Source organism: Arachis hypogaea, chromosome 20 (assembly GCF_003086295.3).
Source record: "Arachis hypogaea cultivar Tifrunner chromosome 20, arahy.Tifrunner.gnm2.J5K5, whole genome shotgun sequence".
Classification (NCBI taxonomy): domain Eukaryota; kingdom Viridiplantae; phylum Streptophyta; class Magnoliopsida; order Fabales; family Fabaceae; genus Arachis; species Arachis hypogaea.
This window is the reverse complement of record NC_092055.1, coordinates 136,809,701-136,825,918: the sequence shown is the minus strand read 5'-3', so window position 1 is coordinate 136,825,918 and position 16,218 is coordinate 136,809,701. Positions and strand designations below refer to the sequence as shown.

Below are 16,218 nucleotides of genomic sequence, written 5' to 3'. Positions count from 1 at the left end.
CTTGAAAACGTGTGCAGCTATATATATATATACACCAAACCCTAATAGATTAGATATTATACTAAACTGCTACTATCTAAGGTGATTTGACTTTGTCTGCACGATTAGCACACCCAATTTGATTATCTTTTTTTTTTTTTTTTTTTTTTTGGTTGCAAAAATGGTATCCTCTTGGTCTTGGGCTCTTGGCACATTAATTAACACACCCAATTTGATTTTTTTTTGGCAAAAATGGCATATAAATATATATTATTTTATATAATTTTAATATATATTTTATATGAATAATTAATTTACTATATAATTTTTGTATACATATAATATAGTTAATAAAAAAACATTGTCTAGTATCAAAGGATAATGTGATGAGAGGTTATGCATTTTGTATCTAGTAATTGTAGGCATAAAGTTTCGCATTAATCAATTTATTTATTCTTTTATTATGGCTTTAGTTTTTGTGCATCCACGGTTTCAAAACACAAATTTTATACATACAAATAATTATTTCTTAAATTATGAATATTATTAAATAATTATGTAAAAAATTTTATTGTATCAAAATTTATTACCATTATTATTATATCGTGTTCTTCTTTAATTATTATATGAATATTTTAAATGTGTTAACATCATCCTTCTGGCTCGCACAACTTCTATCTTCTATTAGTGGATGACGCGCGCTTCTCCATTGGATTGTAGTGTTTGGAGCTTGCATCTTGAGACCTTTATTTGTTCAAATAATAATAATAATAATTAAATATTTTTATGAAATGCCGCTCGAGGCTATTTTTTTTGGGTATAGAAATAAAAGTGATGATATATTCTAACATTATAATTTTTGGTATTTTTTAAAATTGTGAAAAGTATATAAATTGAAAGGTCTGATTTTTTTGTATCTCAAATTTTTTAATATAAATCGGACGGTCCGATTTATATACTTCTACAAATCAGACAGTTCGATTTTTATATTTCTAATAAATTGGATGGTCTAATTTTTATTTCTCTAATTAAACAATTCTACATTTAAAAATAACTGAATAACACCCCAACAATTTATATTTTTAAAAAACATAGTTACCACTCCAATATTAAAAACAAAAAGTTCACCCCTCGAAGCATACTTTTACTTTACTGGTATATATACACACGATTCCATTTTATTGTAAAGCCATTTCTTAATGTATTTTATTTAAAGTTAATAATATTTGCAGATACTTTGATTGAGATAATTGGGTTTTTGGGGTGGGGGGTGGGGTGTTGTTTTACAACTCCCTTTAAACAAGGGAACTTTAGTTATAAGCGGTAGTTGGTAATTGAATATTTAGGGTTACTAAAAGTGTTTGTATCTTGTGTCAAGTGTGTACATGTATGTATTGTATAATCATAACAAAATGTTTTTGGTATTAAAATATAGGAAACATTTCAAGTGCACCGGGAAGTACCGGTGCACCAGTTATTTTAACCGTTGATTTCAATTAATATATATTATATATATTTTTTATAATTCAGATCAATGGTTAAAACAACTGGTGCACCGGTACTCCCGGTGCACTTGAAATGTTTCCTAAAATATAATCACAACAAATTTGATTAAATGCAGTAATGCACTTTCTTCCAAATTGGATTATGGTTTGTGGATCATAATAACCGCGGCACATATGCACAAGTCTTTTATTTTTATTTTTTTTGTACAAATGTTATTGCTGATTTTGGTGAGCGTACATGATTATTGATTAATGGGCTCAATCAATGGTCCACGCAGAATATAGATGAAGCAACAAAAGTAGAATGCCCAATTATAAAATAGCAACATTTGATGGAAAAGGAAGCCCAATCATAAAACCCTAACTACACATCTTACTAACTAACTTTGCCTAAATTGAGTAGCACTTCATTTATTTCCTTACTTTTATATTTTAGCATTAATTAAGTGTATTATTTCGATTGAATTAGTACTGCTTTAAGGTAGCATTTGGGGGAAGGATATTGAGAGATGGAAACTCAGGTGCAGTCGACTTTACGTGAAGTTGATAACTAAGAGCCATTAGATGATTTGATTGATTTGACTAAATTTTTATCTAACGGCTCTCGACTATTAACTTCACGTGAAGTCGACTGCACCTGAGTTTTCACCATATTAAAATTGAGATGGAAGGATTGGTGAATCAACGGAGTTATAAATCTCAAAAAAAATAAAAACAAAACAAAGAAAAATAAGATCTTCTCAATATAAGAGATCCAAACAAATCAAAAGATAAAGTTGACATAAGATCGGAAGGAAGTTTTTGTCCCTTCTTTGCTATATGGTCTGCTGCATAATTGGCTTTTCTGAGCGAATGGCTCCATCTCACATTATGAATTTTTCTTGACAAAATTTTAATATCTTCCATCAAAGTAATGCAAGGATGAGTGGAAGGATACCATTCTTTACAAAACTTTATAGCCATAAGTGAATCAGACTCAACAATAATATGTTGCATCCCTTTAGTGATAGCTATCTGAAACCCTTTAATAATACCCCATAATTCTGCATGCATAATTAAACAACTTCCAAGGTTGCAAGAGAAAGCCGAGATGAACCTACCCAAATGATCTCGGAACAAGCCTCTACATGTTGCATTATTGTTATGTATATAAAATGATCCATCTGTGTTGAGCTTAATAAATTTTTCTGGAGGAGATATCCATCTAATAAGACACTCTTGACTCTTCTTTGTAATTTTGAATTTCTTCATTATATTGAGGATCTCCTGTGTTCTTATGTTAACCAACTCATAGATAGTTACTGGATATGAATAAGCTCCTTCAAAGACCCATTTATTGCGGCTATACCAAAGAGATGAGATTGTAACACCAAAACGTGTGGCCCACTCTTTATCCTTTGTCAAGTTACTAATGAGCCAATTCTGAGTAGATAAGTTGAAGAACTCTGGATCACTATTTTGAGAAAATAAAAGTCTCCATGTCTCTTTAGTTAGAGTACAATCTCTAAGCACGTGCATGGTTGATTCTTCAACATCACCACACCTCGGACGATTAAGATTAATTGACAAATACCTTCTTCTCCTTTCCATGTTAGTTATAATGGCTTCGTGAGCAACTAACCAAAAGAAGGCTCTAATTCTTTTCGGACCGCACCAGCTCCATGCCAACTTGAACACTCTATCAGAAGGTGCTTACTCCTCAAGAATAGCGTTATAAGCTATTTTTATAGGTTAAATATTCCATTGGCAGAGGGCGCCCAAGCAACACGATCAGAGTTCTTCCAAGGAGAGGGCGGAGATATGGCTAAGATGCTGCCCACCACTTGCTTCGGGAGATACTCTTGCAGCTTCTTTTCATCCCAATCACCTGAGATAGCAAGAAAATCCATTAGATTTGTATAGTTATCAGTAGGAGTAATTACCTTAGTTGCATGTTAGTCAAATCTCCCAATAATTGGCACCCAGTTGTGCTCCCAAAATCTGATTCGAGATCCATTACCAACTCTCCAAGTTGTATTTTCTGCCACCTTATCCCAAGTTGCACAAATGCCCTTCCACAAATTGAAAGAGTTTCTTTTTCTTGTAATATTGGGTAAAATATCACTTCCACAATTATATTTAGCTCTTATGACTCTTCCCCATAAAGTATCATTTTTTTCAATGAGACCCCAACCTACTTTCATCATAAAAGCATGGATGAGGTCTTTGGCATGACGTATTCCAAGACCACTAGCATTCTTGAGCTTACTAATTTGCTTCCAACTAATAAGGTGGATCTTCTTAACTTGCTCTGTATCACCCCAAAAAATTTTTTTGTATTTTTTGTCAATCAAATTACAAGTAGAAGAAGGCAGATAAGCAATTTGCATAGTATACTAGGAATAAAGGAAATGATAGATTTCACCAGAGTGGTTCTTCTGGCAAGAGATAAATTAGAGGCTTTTCAACCATTGAGTCTGGCATTGATGTTATTAATGATCCCACTATATGTAATATTGCTAACTTTTGTGTGCAGGAGAGGAATTCCTAAGTATTTTTCAAGGTCATCAGTTCTGGTGAAATTAAGAGTGTTGCTAATTTCGCTTCAAACACAATTACCAACATTGTTAGAGAAAAAGATGCGGGTCTTTTTATTATTCACTTTCTGGCTCGAGCTTTGGCAAAAGGCATCAAGAACCTTCTTAATGACTTCAGTTTGATCCATTTTAGCCTCCTCAAAGAGAATAAGATCATCAACAAAGTATAAGTGAGACAAAATTGGTCCACCTTTTTTTATTAAGATGGATTTCCAAAAGTTATGCTCCACAGCTGCATTTATGAGGTGGGACAGCCTTTCCATACAAAGTACAAAAATGTACAGGGATAAGGGGTCGCCTTGACGAATCCCTCTAGACGGCAAGAATTCATCAAGAGCCTTTCCATTTCAAAGCACTCTCATTCTAACAGTGAAAATACAAGCAACAACAAGATCAATGATATGATGGGGTATACCAATATCAAGGAGGTGTCTCTCATGAAGCTCCATTTAAGCCTATTATAAGTCTTTTTTAAATCAATTTTAATTATCATCCATCCTTTGACTTCTTTCTTGTTTCTCATTGAGTGAATAACTTATTGGGTAATTATAATATTATCTGAACTGTGCCTTCCAGAAACAAAACTGCATTGAGTAGAAGAAATCAATTTTTCTATCACTCTTCTCAGACGTCTGGCTAGCAACTTGGTAATAACCTTATAAGAAACATTACACAAACTGATAGGCCTCATTTGTTTGAGAGAGAAAACAGGTTCAAATTTTGAAATCAAAATAATTAGTGTCTTATTTATCTCTCCTACCTTATGAGGGTGAGAGAAGATGTCTTCAACCAATCTGTACAAATAAGTCTCTACCGAATCCCACTTACTTTGATAGAAGACCGCATGTATACCATCCCTCCCTGGAGAATTAATACAGTAAGACGTAGCCATTATTTTTAGAGAATCTCTATCAGTAATCCAATTACCCAAATCATCTTGCAGAGAAGTGATTTTGTTCCTCCTCCTACGCACCATAGTGATACTATGAAAATACTTAGTATTTCTATCACAAAATTCAATTTTCTTGCACCTTGATTTTTGGAACCACAATAATTTCTCCTGTGTGAGAATTTCTTCATATTCCTTCGAAAGATTAGCTTTAAGATTATCCAGAAATTTGTTTATATTTGGTGATTAGAGATTGAAAATTAAATTTTAATTTCTGTTCTTAAAAATTTTAATCCCTTCAATACTTTTACAAAATGAAAATACATGAAACCAAAATTTTAAAAAACGTAGAGTGAAGTTTAACAATAATTTCTTCTAAAAATACCCTCATTCAACCTTTTAAATTTCAATTCTATCCTCCCACAACCACCATCTCCCTTCTCCTCCAACTATCGCCGCCCCATATTTTTCAGCCATTACCGTCCTCCTCTTCGGTAATCGATACAATAGCAAAAAAAGTAAATCTAACACAACTCAACTTTAGTAATCAATACAACACAATAGAAAAGAAAAATAAAACAGAAAAGTGAACTAGAGAAGAACAGTGAATTTTCTGTCATCAACAAAAACGAACAGCGAAACTCATGAATGATGACGGAAGAGGGGGGAAGGGAAAGGGATGGCTAGATTTAGAATTTTTTATTTTTTTAATTAATAAAGATATTTTAGTAATTTCAAATATTTTAATTAATCTCTATTTTTATCTCAAATCAAATAGGATATGAGACATAACTCAATCTTGTGCATTTTACACTAAACACAATACTAAAAGAGTTTAGAACTTATTTTAGTCTCTATCTCTCAATCTCCTGTCTCTCTTTCAAAAGCTACTTATTGTCCGTTTGACGAAATGTGGAATCATTACGATGATCAATCATAACATGTATGAAAGGTGGAAAAAATATGGAAAAGTATAGGAAATTAAGTGTCTAATCAGCTAAGAATTGAACAACTCAATTAATTATAACTATTAATAATTAATTTTAAATTTTTTAAATTCAAAATTCGAATAAAAGAAACTGATAAGCAAACCTAATTAATAACTGTAAAAGCATTTCTCTTCTCTCCCACATTAACCTACACACTCCCAACAACAACACACACAGACCCTTCTCCCTTAACCTCAGGCCCTCTTCGCCGCCCTGCCCTCACCCAATATGACCTCAAGAAGCTCGCCGTTGACAGGGTCGTGGAGTACGTCAAGTCCGGCATAGTCCTCGGCCTCGGCACCGGCTCCACCGCCGCCTTCGTCGTCGCCAAGCTTGGTCATCTCCGCTCCACCGGTCAACTCTCCAACATCATCGGCGTCCCTACCTCCAAACGCACTGAGGAGCAAGCACGCTCCCTTAGAATCCCGCTCTCTGTCATCGACGACAATACTCGCCATCGACGGCATCGACGAGGTGGACTCGACCTCAACCTTGTAAAAAGCCGCGACGACGTTCTTCTCTGCGAGAAGATGGTGGAGGCCATCTTCGACAAGTTCGTTGTGGTAGTCGACGAAACGAAGCTCATGTCAGGGTTCGGCGGTAGTGACCTTGCGATGCCAATGGAGGTGGTGCAGTTCTGCTGGAAGTACAATCTGGTTCAGTTTCAGGAGTTGTTCAAAAAAAAAAAGAGTGGTAGAGCATGGGCTGTTCTTGAACAATTGCAAAAGTATATAAAAAAAAACGTCCATTTAATATGAAAAAAAATCCTAATACTTAACAGAAGAAATATCCAGTTATATTTTGGCAAAAACAATTAGATACCTATAGGATTTAAAACTTTAACTAGTTTGTTATGTTTATTTTTCTTAAATTTTGAATAATTTTTTTATTAGTTTTAAATGATTCTTTTTTCTATGTTTTGTATGTTTTTTTTTAGGATTTGGATGATTCTTTTTATTAGTTTTGGATGATTCTTTTTCCTATATTTTGTATGTTTTTTTTCTTAGAATTTGGATGATTATTTATCTTATGTTTTGGTATTTTTTTTTTGAGTTTCGAAGTTTTTTTGGAAAGAAGAATTAGAGTTTGCGTAATAAATGGTAAAAGTTGAATTAGAGTAAAGGCCCGTCGGGAAGCTTTAAAAGTAAATTTTTTGAGCTTTTGACTTATGAAAAATAGTAGTATTAATGTCTCGTGCAATTTTCAAAACCAAATTGCAGCTTTTTAAGAAGCTATTTAGGAGCTTATAGAGAAGTTAAAAATAATGACTTCTCTCATAATAAATTTTTTTTTATCATATTTCTTTTAAAATAAATACTTTTAGAACTAAAAATCCAAAAATAAAATAATTTATTTATAAACTACTTTTAATATAGTCATTTATTATTTAAACTATTTTTAATTAAGTCGTTTATTCATGTTGGGTCTAAGAAGAGGTAATTAATATATCATTAATTTTGTATTTTTTAAAAAATAAAATCTAAATATTACTAATTAATGATAAAGTACAATTTAAAATTATTTGTTGACTTATTGTTAGGTACATCTGTTGATTTTTTAACGGAATTTAAAAAATATTTATGAGTTAAATCTCAAAGTAATTCCTAAACTTGTACTTGAGTCTTAAAGTGATCCCTGAAGTTAATAATTATTCAAATTTGTCTCCAAAATCGTCTTTCAGAACTCATAGTAATCCCTAAAATAATTTCCGTCCATCTTTACCATTGGAGATGACTGAAATCACGTCATTTTGTATTTAAGAAAACCCTTTTGAGTCCCCTCCCCAACCAGCACTATTCTTCTTCAATTGGGCCTCCAACCTCCAACCCAATCCCAACAACTACTCTCACACGCACCACTGTTACACCGCATAACCGACTCCCTTCTCTCTCACTCCCTCTTCTCCACCGCTCCAACAACCTCCCCGACTCCTTCATTTGCAAATTCATCATTGCTCTCGGCAATCATGGTGATATCAGGGGCGCCATTTACTGGTTCCACAAAGCCAAGAGCTTTTCACATGGCTAATACTTGTTATCCTGTAACGCCGTCTTGGGTGTTCTTGTAAGAGCCAATCGGATCAATTTGTTAAAGTTTATTTTTGACCAGGTTGTGGAGGAGGGTGTATTTGAGCTCGACGTGTTCACTTATACTACCATGATTAGGGGCTTCTACAAAATAGACATGGTCCACAGTGTACTCAAGGTGTTCGATGAAATGCGCTATGCGCCCAATTCGGTTACTTACAACACTTTGATTCACAGGTTTTGTAAGAATGGTGATATGGAGGGTGCCAAGAGGATTTTTGATAGAATAATGAAAGTAGGGGGTCAGAGTTGTAAGCCGGATATGGTGACTTATACCATTTTGATTGATGGATATTCAAAAAAAGGTGAGTTCTGCGAAGCTTTGGAGTGTATGGAGGAGATGGTAAAATAGGGTTGTCATCCAAATGTGTTCATTTATAATGCGTTGATTGAAGGCCTTTGCTTGGATGAGAATGTGGACGAGGCCATGAAGATGATGATTAGGATGCGGTTGAATGGTTTAGAAGACAATGTTATCACAAACACCAGCATCATGAATGATTTTTGCATTGTGGGGAGGTCTAAAGAAGCTATCATGCATTTGAAGAAAATGGACGTCGTTTCATTCCTCTCTAATGATAAGGATAGACAGAAATTATTTTAGGAACCACTATGAGTCTCAGAAAACAATTTTAGGGACGAATTTGAGTAATTATTAATTTCAGAGTTCACTTTAAAACTCGAGTGTAAATTTAGGGACTACTGTGAGATTTAACTCAATATTTATCGTATTAAGTTATAACGCAGACTTACGTCTTATTACTACCGCGTGAACCTTTTACCTTAATTAGTTCAGCAATAATAACATTAATGGTTCATGTTTTGTATATCACTGCCTCTGGAATTAACACACATTGGCTAGCTAGGTCAATTTTGAAATTGAAGAGTTAGATTAGAGCAGAATCGTGTGAAGTGCAAAGTGTGGAGTAGTCTTGTTTAATTTGCAGTTGCCTCGTGTAATTTGCACATATTGACCAAGCTTCCGTGGATTGCGCGGTTAAGCGAAAATATTTTGTACAACAAAACATGTATGAATACTTCTAGTTTCTAAGTCAACCATGACACAAAGACCTTCAAAACTACTATTCAGACAAAAGAATCATTTTTATCCCGAATGTTTAGAATAAGTGTACTTAATGTTGTCACTAATGTCTCAATGTTATACCATCATTACCTCAATAAAAAATTATTAATGAGGGTGATCTCATATATGATATATGTGACAAACTTTTAATTTGGTGTGCAATCTGCTGGCTTGAATATATATTTAAAATATTATTTATTTTTTAAAATTCAATCTTTAGTCAATTTTTTTAAAAATGTATTATTATTTAGTTAATTTAAAATACATATTTTTACATACTAATTATTTAAAAAATTAAAAAAATTATTTATTATTTATTTTTTTTTATAAAAATTAAATAATAAACAATATTTAAAAGATATATATATATATATATATATATATATTCACGTTATCTTGTTTAGGATCATCATGTTATACAAGGCCTACTTACCCAAACAGCTAAACCACATCAAAGAATGGAACAGTTACCAAATATTACCAACCACATCTACCATTTTGTGCCATGAATTTACTAAATACATTTTAATATTAGTTAAAAATATTATATTTTGCATATCTAAAAATAAAATATTTATAGATATATAATAAAAATGGAATTTAATTTAAATATTAAAATAAGAATCACACTAAAATTAATTTATAGGTGGTAAAGTAAGTTTGACATAGCATTATCCTTTATCATCATGGGAATTTCCCCCTTGTTTGCAATCCTAATAGGTCCCCACTTGACTTTGATATATATCTTCACTTCATCTCTAAGATATATATAATTTCATCATGGCCCTTAGCTTCTATAGTTCTGTCTCTCCATCTAATGAATAGTTTCCGAATTCATCTTGATTAAAGCAACCAAACTGGTTGAGTATAAGACTATAAGACATTAATTGTGGACCCCCTTTTACTCTATAATTCCAAGATATAATTCTACATCGCCTAAAGTACCTTTTCACTTCACAAGAAAGCTTCTATACCATGTCAAAAAGTATTTGTTGTTCACCTCTGACATTTCTCTTAGGTCGGGTGAACTATTTTCTCCCTTTTATCTAACTCTCTTTTTTCCCCATTATTTAAATACAGGTAAAGACTGAAATTTTCAACCATCTCTAAAATCATAGTCCAAATAATGTGTTTTTAGTGTTAAATAAGTAACAATTATATGAGAGAGACACGCTATAGTTTCAAAGAGAATTTATATTTATTTTTTTTAAAAAATCACTAATTAAAATATCAAGTTTGATTTCGTTTAGATTTTAAAATGATATTAGGAATAAAGACGAGATCACGAGAGACACCCAAGTCTCTTTAATTTATATTTTTTCTATTTTATTTTTAGTATCTTTTGTAAAACAACATTTATTATTCTCTTTTTAAAGTTCTAAAACAAAACATAAAAACCTAAAACATAAGATAAACATACCTTAAAAGCCAAAAAATAAAAAAGGAGTAATATAAAACATTTTAAAAATATTACGTATATACTAAAAATAATGATCGTATATTTTTTTTATATAAATACATATTTTATTTCACACACTTTTAATATTTATTTTATATTTTAACGTGTATGTTATAGGTGGCCGATTTAATGACTACAATTTCATGTATTAATTTAAAAATATTTAAACCAATTTAGATTGTACATTTAATAATTTATTGATTAAGAACAAACTTTTAAAGAAACTTAAATCTATAATAAATTGATTTTGGCCTACAAAATTAAAGATACCTTAAAAAACAAAAAAAAAAAAGTAAAAATATTGATATATATATCCTAATATTGCATATTTATGAAATCTTAAATGTTTCTTCAATTCCTTCCTTATTTATAGCAGCACACAAAGAAAGAGTCCTTTCCCCAACTACTTTTCCCTAACCTGATTTTTGCTTAAACAGATTATCACCAAAGGGAAAGGTAAAATGGCAAGAATAGCTCCAATGTGGTTCTTGCTTCTGAATTTGTCTTGTTTCTTTCTAACTCATCATACTTCTTATGGTGAGAACTTGTATATTCCAAGAAGAAGGACCAATATTATTTCTCATGGCAATCATCATGAAGCTATGGTTAGAATGAAGGCATTATTTAAGGCCTCTCTTATTAGCCATGACTCAATTGCTTCACCACCATCTTCCTTCTCACCTTCTCCTTCTCCTCTTCCATTACAAGTAAGTCACAATTAATCATAACACTTTAAATCTCTTCAATTTCTCTGCCACAATGTAAGCCATTTAAAGCCTTAAGTTACTTTATGACAAATTACACTACTCTCTCATTAATTTATTATGTTTAAGGAAAGTTAGTGTCACATTTAGTAGTATCTAAATATTATTTGATGGTTTAATTTGGTGTTAGTGTAGGATCAGAAGAAACCACATGTGTACCTTGTGACATCATATGGTGCTGATCCAACAGGAAATTCGGACAGTACTGAAGCTATTCTTGAAGCCATTGGAGATGCAACGAAAGTTCCAAGTCAATGGTCCTTGATGAAGGGCATAAAAGACCTTGGTGGTGCCCAGATTGATCTTCAGGGTGGAAATTACATTATTAGCAAACCATTGAAGATGCCAGTGGGGGTTGGAAACCTTATGGTATGCTTAATGTTTTAATTTCTTCATTCATTCATTCATTCAACAAGATGCAACATTTTCTTTTCTTTGAATAGAAAACACAACTACTTCAATTGAATTTATAGTCCATTGATCAACGGCATGAAAAATATCTTCCTTCCACGAAATAGAACCTATTTTTTTGACACGTGGCACCACTTTAGAGTTTAGACGAACCAATAGTTTACTCTTTTTTTAATCCTAATGGTGAAACAGTTGGTCTAACAAAGAGCTAAGACAAAGGAAAAATTTTAAGATATTTACATTTTAAATTTACGGTTGGAAGTAAATCAAACTCATGAACTCACTCAAAGAAAATAATTTATTATGAATTAAACCAACATGTGATACATTTAATGGACAAAAATTTCAAGAAAATACTCTCAAAGAACATGCCACCCTAATTTTACGAAAATCAAGGGAAAATTATTTGTATTTTCCCCTCCTTTGTAAGTCATTATAATTAGGTCACAAAAAGAGCTGAAATTCAATGAAGAGAAAAGGACAATTGTCCTGACCTTTTGTTCCACGAACATTTTCGTCCCTGACTATTAAAAGATATTTTTAAGTTATTGACTTTTACAAAACTTGGACGGATCAGTCCTTGACGGAGGCATTTGAATGGATCAGTCCCTGACGGAAGTATTTGGACGGAGGGACTGATCCGTCCAAGTTTTGTGAAGGTCAAGGACTTAAAACTATTTTTCAATAGTTAGGGACAAAAATGTCAGCGGGACAAAAGGTCAGGACCTATTTGTCCTTTTCTCTTCAATGAATAACTTTGATGTTAACTCTTGTGTTGGAAACAGATACATGGAGGAACCATAAGAGCCTCAAACACTTTTCCAAATAACGGACACCTCATAGATCTGTCAACTTCAAGTGAAACCAAGAAAAGTTCAACTTCACCATCCTACAACTATGAGTTCATAACATTCAAGAACCTCTTGTTGGACTCAAACTTTAGAGGAGGGGGCATTTCCGTAATTAACTCACTCAGAATCAACATAGAAAATTGTTACATAACACATTTCACAACCACCGGAATTTTAGTCCAAGGCGGCCACGAAACCTACATAACAAACTCATTCCTTGGCCAGCACGTCACCGCCGGTGGCGACAAAGACGAACGCCATTTCTCCGGCACCGGAATAAGCCTTCATGGGAACGACAATGCCGTCACGGACGTGGTAATTTTCTCTGCCGAGATTGGAATAATGGTAACCGGTCAAGCCAACACTTTTTCCGGCGTGCATTGTTACAATAAGGCGGCGGGTTTCGGCGGCACCGGGATTTATTTGAAGCTACCGAGTTTAACACAAACTAGGATTGTGAATTCTTACATGGATTACACTAACATTGTTGCTGAAGACCCTGTCCAAATTCTCATTTCTAGTAGCTTCTTCCTTGGAGATGCAAATGTTGTGTTGAAATCTATCAAAGGCGTTGCCAATGGTGTTACAATTGTTGATAACATGTTCTCCGGATCGAATAGCGGAGTAGAAATCGTGAAGCTGGACGAATCGAATTGTCGTTTCGATAAAATCGAACAGGTTTTAGTTGATGGAAATATTGTTGATGGTATGAATTTGAAGGCGACGGCTGCGAAGATTTCTGTGCATGGGAATGGAACATTATGGAAAGCTGATTTTAACGATGTTCTTCTTTTTCGCAACCGAATTAATCATGTTCAGTACTCGTTAAGTGCCACGGGGAACACGTTCCCGAATCATGCTCTAAGGAATGTGTCTGAGAATTGTGTTGTGATTGAAACAAGTGAGGTTGTATCTGGTAGTGTTTTTGTCACGGTGGATCAAGGTGTTGCAACTTGAACAATTCAGCTGTACGAGTGGTCACTTCACTTCCGTTTGAGCAAATATCGTGGATTGAATCCAGTCTTATATGCAGGAACTCATTAGCCGCAAACTCTTAAATAGAGCTTAAATTCAGGACGGATTAATCTTTAGGTGTTGTGTTAGAAAATACTGTAATTTTTTTTACAATGATAGTAAAAATGTAAAATATCAGTCACAATTAATTAGATTGGTAACATATGCGAATTTTGTTATATTGATATAAGAATAATTAAGAGTTTTATCTTTTTCAATTTAGAGAGCAGGATCGAATTCATGCATCAACATACAAAAAAAAGAGTTTACGTATAGACATTTTTTCAGGTATAGGGATTTTAGATTATTACTAAATTATTGTAAGTGGTGAAGAAATATTGAATAGCATGTAATTGTCATCAGCTTGGGTCAAAAAATGGGACTTGGTTTGCATAATGGTGTACATCTTTTGGGCTTCTTTTTCTCTCCTTGTTAAGTCTTCTGCTCACGAGAAACTTTCCCTTCCCATGTGAAACTCTTCTAGAAGCTATAGGAATTATTCTTGGTGACCAATGACCATACAAATATATTTTAACTGAAACATTAACCAAATCGGGCATCAAATATTTATCAAATTATATAATCCCATTAGGTAACCATCAGGGATCCAACTAACTCCTACCAACTTCTATTGGACTGGACGCAAAGCTCATTAAAAAAATCCGCTCCATTTATACTCCTCTTAATCCTAATTCCAAAAAAAAAAACATACAGCCGTCTCACTTTCTTACTCCGCACGCCATCACCCGCACCGTCAACCTCCATCACAGATCATGTCCGCGCCGCCGTCACCTCCTCTAAGGCTGCCGCGAACGAACCATCGCGTCGTGTTACTTTCGCTGCAAAGACGTCGTATGCCTCTTCCGCCGCGCTGCATAGTCTTCCACTCCATTGCCACCGCGTCGTTGCGCCGCGCCGTCTACCTCTTCCGTCACGTCGCATCTCAACTGTCTCCTCCGTGACGCCGCGTCTCTTCCTCTTCCTCCATAGTGTCTTGCCTCCTCATCCTCTTCCATTACGCCGTCGAGTCACGTCCCATCCTCCAAAGATTAGTGGATGTTGTTTCTTCGATTTACTAAAAGTTCCTTTTATTCGGGATTGGATGTTTCTTTTATTAGAGATTGGATGTTTTTCGTCCCTACATCAGCGATGTGAACGGCGTTCTGCACGGCAAGACAATGGTCTGTGCGACAAGAATGGTGGCGCACTACTTGACGGACCACACGCGCAACTCACGCAAGAAATCCGGCGAGAACAACGACACACCACGGAGGCAGCAATGCGACAGTCTGTGTGGCAGGAATGGTGGTGCACTGCAGCGGCAGCGAAGCGGTGGTCTGCCCAAGAGAGAACACCGACGCTATAAAAGAAAAGGTTGATGGCACTGTGTTTAGGGAGTGGTTAATTTACCAATTCCTTATTATTCAAAAACGTAATAAATGTCAATTAATCAAATTCTGATTTTAAAAAATAATTTAAAATTAATTAATATTAGATAAAATTATTTAAAGTTGGTTGATTTAGGAGTTGGTTCTTAAACTTTCTCTTAAATTTACTCTCAATCTGTTGTGCAATTAAAGAGGAAAAAAAAAAGGAAAAACACAATTAATGATCAACCAAAATAGTTGAATTATAATTGAAGCAAGGTTGCAAGATCCGGAGCAGTCAATAAACTGGTAAAGTTACTGATTTACTGATTCATTAGTTCGACTAAAGTTCAACCGGTTTAATTAAATATTAAATAAAATTATTAAAAAATCTATATATAATTTCAACCTATAATCTTTTATTAATGGAGCTGAGATGTTCTGAGTTTCATGCTTTCTAAAACCAAAAGAAATAACTTGATAAGAGAGTTTTCAACTAAACAAAGACACTTTTCATCACAAATCATAATCAACAACAACATAAAATTAATCCAAAAAATTAATAAATTATTCCAAAATCATTCTAATAAAAAACAACTCAGAATCATTATAATCAATAAAAACAAAATAAAAAAATAAAAAACAGCAACTCATAATCGTTACAATCAACAAAATAAAAAAAGAATGCAATAGCAACAAAAGTTCTGTCTGACAATTAGACTCCAAAATCAACAAAAATAGCAATTCAGAATCTGAGAATCATTATAATCAACTCCAGTTTCATAAACATCGGCAATTCAGCAATAACAAATTCTTTCTAGAAAATTTAACAAAATAAGCAAAAATTAACAAAATTAGTAACTAGAATGACAAACTCTAAATCAGCAACTCAATTATTAACAACAATAAACCAACAAACGTAGAGGAGATGACGAGGAGATGGCGACACTGGCGAATACAGTATTATCAAAATCCAAGTCACAGTGCTTACTGGCGGCGAGGAGGAATGGGAGTGACGGCGACGACAGAGGAGACGACGACACCGGCGAACACAGAGAAAGAGCTCGAACAGAGGAGATGACGATGGCCACAGAGCTTCCACCCGATGGCGAGGGAGCTTCCTACAATGGTGACACAGCTTCCTAGGACGGCGACGGAGCTTTCTACGATGGCAACATAGCTCCTGCGACGACAACGGAGCTTCCGCACGCGACGCCTCTATCCGGCAGAGACGAGTTTGGCG

General features: G+C 33.9%; 1 protein-coding gene across 1 annotated transcript; it reads left to right on the top strand.

Annotated features, from left to right (window-relative positions):
* The first annotated feature begins 10,909 nt into the window (after window positions 1-10,909).
* On the top strand, window positions 10,910-13,829 carry LOC112786645 (polygalacturonase QRT3). The gene is made up of 3 exons (XM_025830012.3): window positions 10,910-11,275; window positions 11,468-11,701; window positions 12,529-13,829. Exons 1-3 carry the CDS (start codon window positions 11,030-11,032, stop codon window positions 13,549-13,551), a joined length of 1,503 nt encoding a protein of 500 aa, XP_025685797.1. The 5' UTR covers window positions 10,910-11,029; the 3' UTR covers window positions 13,552-13,829.
* Window positions 13,830-16,218: the final 2,389 nt, after the last annotated feature.

Coding starts and splice junctions, on each gene's coding strand:
- LOC112786645 (XM_025830012.3), top strand. CDS start 11,030: ATGGCAAGAATAGCTCCAATGTGGTTCTTGCTTCTGAATTTGTCTTGT. Junction 11,276..11,467: donor CTTCTCCTCTTCCATTACAA/GTAAGTCACAAT, acceptor GTGTTAGTGTAG/GATCAGAAGAAACCACATGT. Junction 11,702..12,528: donor TGGGGGTTGGAAACCTTATG/GTATGCTTAATG, acceptor TGTTGGAAACAG/ATACATGGAGGAACCATAAG.